The sequence below is a fragment of the Muntiacus reevesi genome, chromosome 13 (assembly GCF_963930625.1).
Source record: "Muntiacus reevesi chromosome 13, mMunRee1.1, whole genome shotgun sequence".
In the NCBI taxonomy this organism is placed as follows: Eukaryota; Metazoa; Chordata; class Mammalia; order Artiodactyla; family Cervidae; genus Muntiacus; species Muntiacus reevesi.
This window is the reverse complement of record NC_089261.1, coordinates 18,507,304-18,520,159: the sequence shown is the minus strand read 5'-3', so window position 1 is coordinate 18,520,159 and position 12,856 is coordinate 18,507,304. Positions and strand designations below refer to the sequence as shown.

General features: G+C 49.5%; 1 protein-coding gene across 1 annotated transcript in view; it reads left to right on the top strand.

Annotated features, from left to right (window-relative positions):
• Nucleotides 1-307: 307 nt before the first annotated feature.
• CUX2 (cut like homeobox 2) overlaps nt 308-12,856 on the top strand; it is a 265,294-nt gene continuing 252,745 nt past the window's right edge. Inside the window, exon 1 of the mRNA XM_065904450.1 lies at nt 308-370. Coding sequence (XP_065760522.1) covers nt 308-370 — 63 coding nt within the window. The remainder of the gene's footprint in view (nt 371-12,856) is intronic.

Below are 12,856 nucleotides of genomic sequence, written 5' to 3'. Positions count from 1 at the left end.
TCCCACCCCATCCCCGGCCGCCTCCCCCGGGCGGGCGCCGAGCTCCCCGCCCCGCGCCCTCCTCCCGCGCCCTCCGGGGGTCGGGGGGGGCGCACGGCTCCCGGGCCCGGCGGCGGCGGCGCGGCGGCGCCGAGGGGCAGCGGGTGGCAGGAGGCCGGGGGGCGCCCGAGGGGCCCCGGGCGGTGGCGCGCAGGGCCCGGACTGCCGGCGGCGGCCCCGGGGCTGGGGGGAGTCCAGCCCGGATATTGAGTGCAGCCATTGAGAAAAGCCAAACTCTTGTGTGTGTGCGTCTCGAATAGCCCCCAAGATGGCCGCCAATGTGGGATCGATGTTTCAATATTGGAAGCGATTTGATCTACGGCGACTCCAGGTTAGTGCGGGCAGCACCGGCCGCGCGGCCGTGGGGAGCCCTCGGGCGCGCCCTGGGCGCACTGGGGAGGTCCCCGGGAGGGCGGTCGGGCGCCCTGGGGAGGCGGGCGGCGGCTGCTGCGGCTCGCCGGGGCTCGACTGCCCGCTGCCTATCGATAGGTATTAGGAATTGATCTCGCCGCTGCTCTTTGTTCGGTTCAATCATCGATTAGCCGCTGCGACCATGGAGAAGCGCTAGTGAGCCCATGGCCCGGGGAGCGAGCCGGCGGGTGAGCGACGGAGTGAGGCGCGAGGAAGGCAGGGTTTGCGGTCCCAGGCAGGGGGCTGCCGGCGGGACCCCGGGCAACCCCCCTTGCGCCGCACTTTGCGCGCCTCCCAACTTCGCGGCGCCCGGGGAGGCCGCGAAGCGCGCCGCGTGCCTGTCCGCGCCCGGCTGGGGCTTGGGCGAGGGAGGGAGGGAGCTGGCGGGCTGGGAGGAGGAGGAGGAGTGGGGGGAGGCATCCGGGGTTGGCTAGGAGGCGGCTCCGCGCCCCGCCGCCCGCCAGCACCTCCGCCGCCGCCGCCCGCCTCGCTGCGCAGCCGGGACGCGCCGCCACCCGGGGGCCGCTACTGCCGCCCCAGCCGCTGCAGCCACCGCCTCCGGACTGGCCGCCTGCACCGGCAGACCTCTCCTCGGGCCGGGTTCTCGGGGTTCGTTTTTGCCTCTTGCTTTATCGCCCTTGCCAACCTCTTTCCAAGTCTAGGTGGGGACGGGCGGTGGAGATGGGCCCGGGGCGCGCGCAAGTTTGCGCTCCTGCCTCAGGGGCCTTGGAGAGCCGGGAGCTGCGCAGAGCAGGTGACTTCGGGCTCTCGGGCCCACAGGAACTTTTAAATGGGAGATTCCCTCGCTGTTCTCTGCCTTCTGCTTTTCCTCTCCGCCACTCCTCTCTTTTCTCCTCTCTCTGGTCTTTTCTTTCTGTTTTCCCTCTACCTCCCTGGGGCGACTCCCTTCCAAACTCCAGCACTTTATCCCCGTTTCACCTTTTTCTGGGAGTCTGTGTGTCTGCTCCAGATTTGGGGGTTATTCTTTGCTGACCCAATAGGAGACTGGGCCGCGGGGTGGAATCTCACAGAGATTGTGCGCAGGAGGCACAACACTAGCCTCGGTCCTTTCCCAGGTGCCCCGGGATGCTCCTGACAAGCCCCCAAACCCGGGAATCTCACCGAGGTGCGGCGGGAACAAGGGGCGGGGAAGTGGTGCTGGTTACCGGGCGATGAAAGCATCCTGCCTTGGCCTTGACATTCTTGGAAGAAGGGAGAGCATCAGTCTGGAGATAGAAAGGGACCCGTGTTTTTTTTTTTTTTTTAATCCGCCTGCAAATCTCGTTAAGTTTCTTCTGATAAGTGGTTCCAGTGCCCCCCTCCTCCTGGTGGCTTCCCAACCCCCCTCCCTTCTAACCCCTCACTCCCCGCAGGCCCCCCTCCTTCAAAGCCAGTGAGCTGGAGAGAAAATCGGGGCACTCAGGCATGCAGTTAATAACTGCAAGTGCCTTGCAATTCCAGGTCTTCACTCGAGTTGGGGCTACAGTTTGGTGGCCATCTGAAGCGGGCAGGGCTGTGAGCTGTGGTTGCTGTTTTAAATGATGCTAAAGTGGCCTTTCTGGAAGAGTGGGGGATGGGGGAGAGAGAGAGAGAGAGAGAGAGAATGGGAGAGAGAGAGTTGGGCAGCCACATTGGCTTGGCACGAAGGCCGATGGTAATCGTATTCCCTGCTAATGTTTGTAAATGAGACCCGGGCACGGCTGGGGGACAGCGTCTTTATTTATGATTGATGTTCTGTAACATAAGGAATGACAAGAACGTGGCAGACAAGAGGAGAGGAACCAGAAGGGCTGGCGAAAGCCCTTTGCAGGGTCCTATTGTTATTCTGGGCTGGAGAAAATTTCCGCGGCGAGATTTACAGCGCTGGTATTTGCTCCCGGTCGGCCGGAATGTCAGTTAACACAATTTTCATTAGATAACTCGTTTTCAATCCGGGGAGCTTGGGCTGCAGCCGGGAGGTGGAGTGAGACCTGGGCTGGGTGCTGAGGGGTGGGTGCGGCTCCCAGGGGGCTGATTTCTGAGCTGGAGTGGAGGGGGTGTTGAACCTCAAGTCTCTCCTGTCTCAGGCTCAGGGGTCTTTTGTGGAGCTGTTGAGGTCACCCAGATCTTGATTCCAGTTGGACTCCCATTGATCTGGGAACCCTTTGTTAGGGTTTTAGAAGATGCTGAGGTGAAAAAGCAAATTTGAACTGGAAAGGATGAAGATGGGGGTGGTGGAAAGCCTTGTTCAGGTGATGGGAAAATAGAGCCAGGACCTCTCCCGGCACACGGGGTATACTTAGGGTGCAGGAGGGAGGGATATGTTCATTAAAACAATGGCTGGTGTGTTTGGCACAAAAGGAGAGGGCTCTGGGGAAAGGGTTAAGCTCATTTACATGGATATTAAGTGGGGGGGTGTCCCTTTGGGAGTTTGAAAAGCTGTACACTTTAAGAGAACAGAGTTACATGTGGCAGCGATGTACAGATATTGAGGCCCTCACATCTGCCGTGGTCTCCACCCTTGTCCTGAAATGTTCAGGTTTTCCCCTGCCCAACAGGCCTGCACCCCCCACCCAGCCCCATATTCTCACTGATGGCATTTTTGTTGGAAACGGATTATGAGCCTAAGCACTTTCGCCTGGGATCATCTCTTGTGCATAACGCTAATGACTCCTATGCCACACTTTTATTTTCATTTTTTTCCCTTCCCACTTTCCGTTTACAGGGGAGATAGCCAGAAAGGAAAACTTCAGCTGGCTCGTTCCAAGATCTGGGTAGGAAAGGTGGGCCCCCACTGCAGGTCCCGTGCAGGCCAAGAGCTTTGGGCTCACTTGTCCCGTGGCCCCGGATGTTTGTGAGCGTGAGGAGGTGTGTATAGCTTCAGTTCCGTGGTTTCATGCAACCTGGTTGCTGAGTGTTGAAGTGGCCAAGGCAGCAAAGGTGGCCCGTGTGCCCAGGCCAGACCATGCTACCAAGGCCACTCCGTTACTGGCAAGAAAGGTGACCTTGTACTGGCCCGTGCACAGCCCTCTGGAAGTACCTATTTTTCAAATATAGAAGCGGTCTGGTTATTATTCCTTCCAGTGCCATCTCTGGACACAGTGGGGCTGTTTTCCTAGGATGGAAGTCTGTCAGCAGTCTTAATGATGGTGAAGATGCTGTGACATTTGGTACCCTGCTCCAGGATCCCTGAAACTGCTTCCCCCTGTCTTTGCTACTGCTTTTTCTCTCGGCTGCTAGCAGTCCAGGAAACGAGAAGAAATAAAATTCTATCCCAAAGTTAATGCTAGGCATATTTCATTTGGTTATAAGATTGCTTTATGGTGAACATTACTAATGCAGTATTTTTTTATGGCTTTTCTGTGTATAGTCGTAACCGGATTCATACCTTTATGATTTTCTTTTTCTGCTTTACTTTGCCACTTTTTAAAATGATGCTCTGGGCCCAGTCTCTTGTGATATATATTTATTTTTTCCTTCAAAGAGTGTTGATCAAGCTAACAAGAGTTGGTGCTCAGTCTGAATGCACATCTGTTTCTTGGGAGGAAAGAGGTTGGCTGGAAGGATCATGCTCTATGAACTTGGGTGGAAAAGGCAAATTCTGCTTGGGGTGTGAGCCTTTAGGGAGGAAAACTGATGGGTCCTCAAATGAGATAAGCTGGACTTTTTGTGAGGAGTTTTGGAGAAACTTCTAGGAAGGCTCAATTTCTTGGCGTACGGGAGATGGGACTTGATGGAATGTTTTTCTCAGCTCAAAGTTTAGAAAAGAGCGTGGATGTGATTAAAATATTATAACCTTATGATATTCTGAAGTGCATAAATTTTACATATCAGCCACAGAGAGTTTAGACATCCATTAGAGCCTCTGACAGCTTGACTTATCTAAATGTGCTATCATTTAACAATGTGTCAAAATTCCTCTTTCTTTAGATGACAGCAGTAAATAAGCTATCAGCTCTGTTGGCGGAATCCTAACTTTGGAAACTTCGCTGTAATGGAATTGCTGGGGTGGGGCGCGTGAGCAGGCCAGGCTTGGTGCGGCCCAGGCCCAGGCCCATGAGGTGGACTGGCATTAGGCGAAGGCCGTGGGAGGTGGGAGCGGGAGGAGAGGGAGCTGCGGGAGACAGAAGGGATGAGGGGAGATTTCTAGCAGCAGCTCTGTGAATACGACCAAATCCTTGACCAGCCCCCTGGACCCTTCCAAGTCCAACCAGTGGGTGACCCCATTCCATCTGCCTCTCCAGTTCATTGCAAGCCACACCCTGTGAGCTTATTTTGCAGAAGGAGCTAGAAACAGGTGTTGAGAATTTATATAAAGAACCCAGCAGTCTTTTCTGGGCATCCCAAAATTCTGAATTTCTCAACTCGACAGAAATTGCTTCCCAAAGATGGGCCTCTCTTTGAATGCTGGAAGAAAAATGAGCAACGTCTCATCCTTGACCGCTTTTGCTGTTGGAGGTCTCGAAGTTTCTTTTATTAATACCTGAATTCACTGTAGAAAATTGAGAAACCACGGACAAGCCTAAAGAAGCAAATAAGCGTCTCGGTGGGTTATTTCAGATGAGCACGGTGCTATTTTGACCAGAGGGAACAGCTTTTCTGATGGTGGTGGTGCTTTTTTTTTCTTTCCTTTTTCTTTATTTCTTTCTTCTTTTTTTAAACTCTTCTGTTAAAGGGAGGATTCTGTCTTCGAACTTGACATTCTGTTGTGGTAACCTTTCTTCCGTCAGATAGAATTTCAAACGTGAGCACCCCAGCTGGTGCTAAATTTGATCCTGGATGATGGTGGAGGTGGCTGTCCAAAAACTATGGTTTTCTCTGTTGCTTTCTGAAAGGGCTGAATTTCTGGTGGCATCCTGTTATCTGACTCAGACTGAGCCTGGCAGAGGTTGAGTGTGGGAAGGGGACTGAGGTAGTGGCCTGCCTTTGTTTCTGGCTTAGGAAATCAGGGTTCGGTCTTCTGTTTGATTTTTCTGTCTGGGGGATGCTCTTTCTTAATGACAGCGGCTTATATCAAAGGTGTGGGGAAGGCGGAAGTAGCAGGCAGAGGGGAAGGGCCCCAAGAGCAGCTAAGAAGTACAGTCTCTAGCACTTCTGGGTGAATCCCCTAGCATTCCAAGTCTCCCATTTCTTAATCCATCACGTAGACTGGTCGTGCTCATCTGGTTTGCTGTGCTCCGGTGGCTGTGAAGGGAAGGATGCTGACATACTTTGTCTGCTAGTTAAATGTATTGCCTTTGCATGACCTCGGGGCCCATTTTGGCAGTGATGAGGAGCCATTGGCCTCTTAAGCAGAATTTTGAGACAAAAAAATCATGTCTGGAATGGAGTTCTTGGTTTCTAAGCCTTGAGGATTCCTTCAGAAAATGGTTTGTAGTGTTTTGTAGGATATGAACAATCAATTCCTATCATACTTAATTTAAAAATCCAGAGTCCTCTCCCCTGATTGTAAGACTCCGGGTAGTCGAGCCCTCCACCACCCCCCTTCCCCGCCATTATCCTTCTGACTTCGTCTTCAGCGTCTCTCCTGCACTTGCTCTGTTCTAGTCACAGTGGTCTTTTGGTCCCTCAGGCTCGTCAAACACATTCTTACCCCAGAGACTTTGCACTTGCAGTTCCCTCTGCCTGGGCCTCTTTTTCTCCTGGTCTTCCCATGGCTGGCTCCTTTTCATTTGGTCTCACCTCAAACACCTGAAGACGCGTCCACTGCCCTTGAGTGTGCAAATATGCTTCCTCCTCTTTAAGGCTGGTATTTCCCCGAAGGTTTCAACCTCATGACTTTCTCAGGGGTGGCTTCTCTGTAGGCTCTTTAGAGACCATCTAGGTCTGCCATCAAGGTTGGCGAACTTTTCTGTAGAGAGGCAGATAATAATATGCTTTAGGCTTTGTGAACCACATGGTCTATGTTGCAAGCACTCAGTTTTGCCACTGTGGCATGAAAATAACCGTAGACAATAAAAATGAATGGGAATGGTTGTATTTCAGTAAAACTTTACAAAAACTGGTGAAGGGCTGGATTTGGCCTGAAGGCCATAGTTTGCTGAGTGTGGTCTACAGGTCTATAATGATGGCTGTAGCATGGCTGAAGTGTTTTACTTTCCACTTAAGAGTGTTAAGGTAGATCACATGTAGTTCCAGAAACTTGTTCTCTACCCTTTCCCTTAAGTGGGAAGTAGGAGGAGCCAAGATGGTGAGGTGCCCCTGTCTAGCTTCCAGTCCTGGCTCCATCACCTATTGGCTATGTGATTTTTGGATGGGTCACTTAACCTCTCTCAGCCTTATTTCCTTGTCTCTAAATGGAACTAATAGTAATCTCCACCTTATTTGTTCTTAAAGATTACAGCACTTTAAGTGTGAAAGTGCTTAGCACAGTTTGGGGCACACAGTTACTGTTCCATAAGTGTTTTACTTCTTCTTGTTGTTGGTATTTTTAGAGAGTAAGAGAGGAGTGAGAAAACCAAATGAGCAGTGGATCCTGGAATTTGCTGGCCTTGCAAGCTTGTTTTAGAGATTACTGGGCACTTTTTCTCTTCTCTTTTACTCCATTGGGGGCTTACTATATTAATATATTACTAATATTATGTGTGATGTCTTATATCTTGGGAGCTCAGACTACAGAGGTTGCAGGCTGGGAGCTTTGTCTGGACCACGGATGTTTCTGTCCAGATTAGTGCAATATTTAAAAACACTTTTTTTTAATAAGCTTCTCAGAATTTAAAACACAGAAGATGTTACCTAAGAAATTCAGATACCCAGTATCCTGTACAAATCCAACGCTCTGGCCGCACTCGGCAGGGAATGGAGACCTAGCAAGGGCGAGACATGCAGAGTGAACGTGGTGCAGAGACCCTGGGTGAGGGTCTGCAGCGGGTCAAACCAGCTCCAGGGGTCATGAGAGTAGCTGTCAAGGCCACTGGCTGCCATTCTCCAAGTGCCAAATGTCAGACGAGGCAGCATTTTCAGAAAAACCAAAAGGCCTTGACCAGCTTCATGAAGACACATGATTAACCTGCCGTCTCTGCTTTTCCTCAGTAGCTCAGTCACCCTCCAAGTGGGCTGGCGGCTGCCCCCTCCTTCCTAGTCCTTGCCCTATGCACCCCCTCTGCCATCCTTCAGCCGAATGAAACAGCAGTTCCAAGATACACATTTGTCATTAAAAAGAAAGAGAAAAAAAATCAATCCTCCAACCTCTTTGGCCTGAGCTGGTTGTCTGCCCCAGACGCCGGGAGCCGAGCAGTGCTTAAGACTCTGAGCCGCCGTCGCTCAAGCTCGACGGGGTAAGTGGCTCCCCGGGAACCATTATGGTCGATTGACCTGTCCAGTCAGCTGTTTGGAGTGTGGGTGCTGTAGACGGAGAGACCACAGGGGTCACCAGGACAGCCGGGGCGAGTGCAGATTTCCTCACGTGAGGCAGGCGCTCAGAGGCTGGGGGCACCTGTTTGAGGTGTTGGCCCATTGTGAGTGTCCATGGGCTCCAGGCATCTGAGGTGTGTGGTGTGGGCTGCAAAATCAAGCCCTGCAGTCTCCCACTCCCAAAGGTATTTAGTGAGGACTTGGAGCCACGGGGCCTGGCTCTAGCCCAGCTCTGCCACTTACCAGTTGTGTGACCTTGGGCAAATCACTTAACCTTTTTGAGCCTCGGTTTTCTCTCTTGTGTAAAATAGGGATAATAGTAGTATCTGCCTCCTTAAGGATTGTGGATTAAGTGAGTTAGTGCATGTAAAGTGTGAAGTCTGTTCCCAGCACATAGATGTGCTATATAATGTTAATGATAATAACTGCTATTGTCCTTCACTTTGAAAATGTATTGGTTTAGCCAAAAAATTCATTCAGGATTTTCCATAAGATGGTACGGAAAAACCTGAACAAACTTTCTGGCCAACCCCAAATGTTCACCACTCACAGTATAGCTACAAATTGTGTAAGTTATAATAAGTAAATATCATAAATACTATAAATGATAATAATATACTGGCAATATCATGGTGAACTGGAAGACAAAGTGCCAGTCTTCATTTAGCTCACAGACAGTGGAGCGGGGTGGGTGCGTATCTTATTGGACAAACGGGAGTGTAGTCCCACACGGACATTTGATTCTGAGATAGCATGTGGCAAAAAAACTACCTGAGTCTGAGCATCAAGGGAGCCTTCCTGGAAGAAGTGACCCTTTAGCCAAGGTGTCAAGGACAAGGTCAGGGAAAAGCATCCGTGGGAATAGCGTGTGCTAATACCTTGAGGTGAGTGGAAAAGTAATGCATGCAAGAAACTGGAGGAAGGCAGTGAAGCTGGTCACAGATTCTGAGTGGCTATTGTGGTGGTGATTTAGTCGCTAAGTCATGTCCAACTCTTGCAATACCATGGACTGTAGCCCACCAGGCTCCTCTGTCCATGGGATTTCCCAGGCAAGAATCCTGGAGTGGGTTGCCATTTCCTTCTCCAGAGGATCTTCCTGACCCAGGGATTGAACCCAGGTCTCCTGCACTGCAGGCAATTTCTTTACCAACTGAGCCAGCAGGGAAGCCTTGTTGGACCCACCTTTATCCTCACTCTTGGCATCTGTCAGTTGGGAGTAAGGATGAAGTATAAAATAAGATTATTTAGCACATGTGTGACCTGGAGTGAATCTATCTCAATGAGTACTTTGTAAACTGTCAAACACCATATCAGCCTTTGTTGTTGTTTAGTTGCCAAGTGCTGTCTATCTCATTGTGACCCCATGGACTACAGCACTCCAGTCTCCTCTGTCCTCCCCTGTCTCCCAGAGTTTGCTCAATTCCTGTCTGTTGATTCGGCAATGCTACCTAACCATCCTCTGCCACCCCCTTCTCCTTTTGCTTTCAGCATTTCCCAGCATCATAGTCTTTTCCAATGTGTTGGCTCTTTTCATCAAGTGGCCTAAGTATTGGAGCTTCAACTTCAGCAACAGTCCTTCCAATGAATATTCAGGGTTGATTTCCTTTCAGATTGACTGGTTTGATCTCCTTTCAGTACAGGGGACTCTCAAGAGTCTTCTCCAGCACCACAACTTGAAAGCATCAATTCTTCCCTGCTCAGCCTTCTTTATGATTCAATTCTCACATCGTACATGACTACTGGAAAAACCATGGCTTTGACTATATGAACCTTTGTTCGCAAACTATATCTCTGCTTTTTAATACGTTGTCTAGGTTTCTCATAGCTTTCCTTCCAATCCTTAAGTATTGCTTTTATTTTTTTTAACAAGGTATTCAGCCCAATTCTTGCTCTGTTGCAAAATACGTCCAGTTCCCCAATTCCTGTTTATCTTGGGATCATGGAACCGGGCCATCAGGATTCAAATCCCAGTTCCACTTCATCCTGGCTGTGTCCCTTGGGTAAGTTAGTTCCTGTTTCTAAGATTTGGTTTTTCTCAGCTGTCAGGTGGATATAATAATGGTACCTCCCAGTGGTGGCCCTGAGAAAGCACCTTGCAGATCTTTGTCTCCAAGGAGTGTGATGGGCAGGTGGCACCAGATCCTGCACTTGAAGATCACCCACAACTGCCACAGCCAGGGGCTGAGTGTAACAGGGACTAAGAGCAGACTGGTTCCTGGGACACGTGGACTCATTTGCTGGCTCTGGACTCCTCTGCAGTCTAGGGTGCTTCCACTAACCAGCCAGCCTTACTTACCAACTTTCCTTCTCTCACTCAGGCCCTCCCTCCCTCGCTCTCTCTGTTCTGGCTCCCTCCTGCAGGGTGCAGGTATTGATCCAGATAAATCTCTTTGTCTTGTAATCCTGCCTTTGTATCTTCTTCTCAAAGGACCAGGCTCTCCTACAGGAAAGATGAAATGAGGTTTGGACATCTACCTAAGGCACCTAGAGCATAGGAAGTGCCAGGTGAGGTATCTTTTGTGTCTTGTTGGGAGCCTGGGTGGTGTCACTCTCGGCGTTGCCTCTTTCTGGTTGCCTGTTCTTACCTGGGCCCTCTGTGTGATTAGGTCCTCCATTCCCTTTTGTATTCCTTCATTATGTTTTGCTCTCATTTCCTGACACGCCTCCCCTTTTTATTCAAGCACTCTGGCCTCCTCACTGTTCCTTGAACACACCAAACATGTTCCAACCTCAGGGCCTTTGTACTTGCTGTTCCCATTGCATTTCCCAGACATCTCCTTAGTTTTGTCTCAGCCCATTCAGTCCTCTATTTAAATATTACATCTTCAGAGAGGTCCTCCCTAAGCTTCCAAAATGCCTCCCCGCTCCCTGCCCCGTTTACTGCTATCTGCTTTATCTGATGTGATAATATGTATTTATTTGTTCATTTGTTTACCATCTGTATTCCTTCCTGGGCTTCCCTGATAGCTCAGATGGTAAAGAATCTGCCTGCAATTTAGGAGACCAGGGTTCAGTCCCTGGGTGGGAAGATCCACTGGAGAAGTATTCTTGCCTGGAGAATTCCATGGACAGAGGAGCCTGGTGGGCTATAGTTTATGAGGTCGCATAGAATTGGACATGACTGAGTGACTAACACACACATGTTCCTCCATGAGGAGGGCAAGGACATAGTAAGTCCTTAATAAATATTTGGATGATGGAGTGGATGAATAGCACAGGAAGAGTGAGGTGGGAGCAACTGCCTTGACTCTACCTTGGGAGGCAGTCCTGGGGGACCCAGCTCTCCAGACCCCCAGCTTCTTCACCCATCACTGGCTCTTGAAATTCTCTCACTGTGATTGGGAATTGGGCACAGGCCTCAGACTCGCAGCGAACAAGGGTTTATCTTTAGCTCTGTGAGTCTTGCTTTAGAAACTGGTGACCCCAATTCTGGCATGGGAAGTAGCTCCCATCCTAATTAATAAATCCATTAATTAATTGCTTGGGCAGGCTGTGGACCGTTAGCAGTGATTTGGTGGCCTCAGTCACAGACAGCTCAAAGCAGTTTCCTGCAATCTGCGAGATGGCTGTTGTGGGGGACACAGGATAGCCAGTTAACATGTTTTGGGATCCAGGTGACAGTTTTCTCCCAAAGCCTGGTTCATAGGTCCATGTGATCAGCCCAGCAGGCAACAAAGAGGGATCAAGGTCTCTGCACAGCATCACTAGAGTTGGGGGGATTTCCTGCTCAGCATCCCCTGGGACTTCTAGTTTATAATCAGGCAGGAGGTCAGGATTGGAGCCTGCCCTTCCCTTTTATGGCTAAGATACCCTGTCCAGGCCTCAGTTTTACTGTCTAACATAAAGCTTCCCAGGGTTGTTGAGACAGATTATTCATTCATTCACTGAATGAACATTATTCCACACCTGCTGTGTGTCACGTGCAATGTAAAGTGCTGGGAGTGCAGCAGTAAGCAAAATGGACCAAGTTCTTGCCCTCAAAAACCTTTTCTTTTATAATCGCTTGGAGATAGAAGTACTTTTCTCCAAGGCTGTGAGAGGTAAAAACTGCCAAACCAATACACACACAGCCTAGGATTGGGCATGCTGTAAGCCTTCCCAGAATGGTGACTGTTGTTAATCATGGTCTTTATCAACAGCAGTAATAATAACTATGATGATGATGATTCTGTGAGGTAGTTTCCTGTTGAATTTCAGTTACCCTGGGAGCAGTACCTGAAATGATTTGAGCATGGGCTTTGGACCCTGGCCTTGCTGTTTCCTAACTGGGATGCCTTGGGTGATTCACTGAATTTTTCAAAGTGTCAGTTTCCTTATCTGTAAAATAGGAATTAAATACAGCCTTTACCTCATAGAGACCTTATGGGGGTGTTGATGCAGTGACTGGGAGCTGACTGTGGCTCAGATCATGAACTCCTTATTGCCAAATTCAGACTTAAATTGAGGAAAGTAGGGAAAACCACTAGACCATTCAGGTATGACCTAAATGAAATCCCTTAGGATTATACACTGGAAGTGAGAAATAGACTCAGGGGATTAGATCTGATAGACAGAGTGCCTGAAGAACTGTGGGTGGAGGCTCGTGACATTATACAGGAGGCAGAGATCAAGACCATCCCCAAGAAGAAGATATGCAAAAAGGCAAAATGGTTGTCTGAGGCGGCCTTATAAATAGCTGTGAAAAGAAGAGAAGTGAAAGGCAAAGGAGAAAAGGAAAGATATACCCATCTGAATGCAGAGTTCCAAAGAATAGCAAGGAGAGAAAAGAAAGCCTTCCTCAGTGATCAGTGCAAGGAAATAGAGGCAAATAATAGAATGGGAAAGACAAGAGATCTCTTTAAGAAAATTAGAGATACCAAGGGAACATTTCATGCAAAAATGGGATCAATAAAGGACAGAAATGGTATGGACCTATGGACCTATGGAAGCAGAAGATATTAAGAAGAGGTAGTAAGAATACACAGAAAAACTATACAAAAAAGATCTTCACGACCCAGATAATCACGATGGTGTGATCACTCACCTAGAGCCAGACATCCTGGAGTGCAAAGTCAAGTGGACCTTAGGAAGTGTC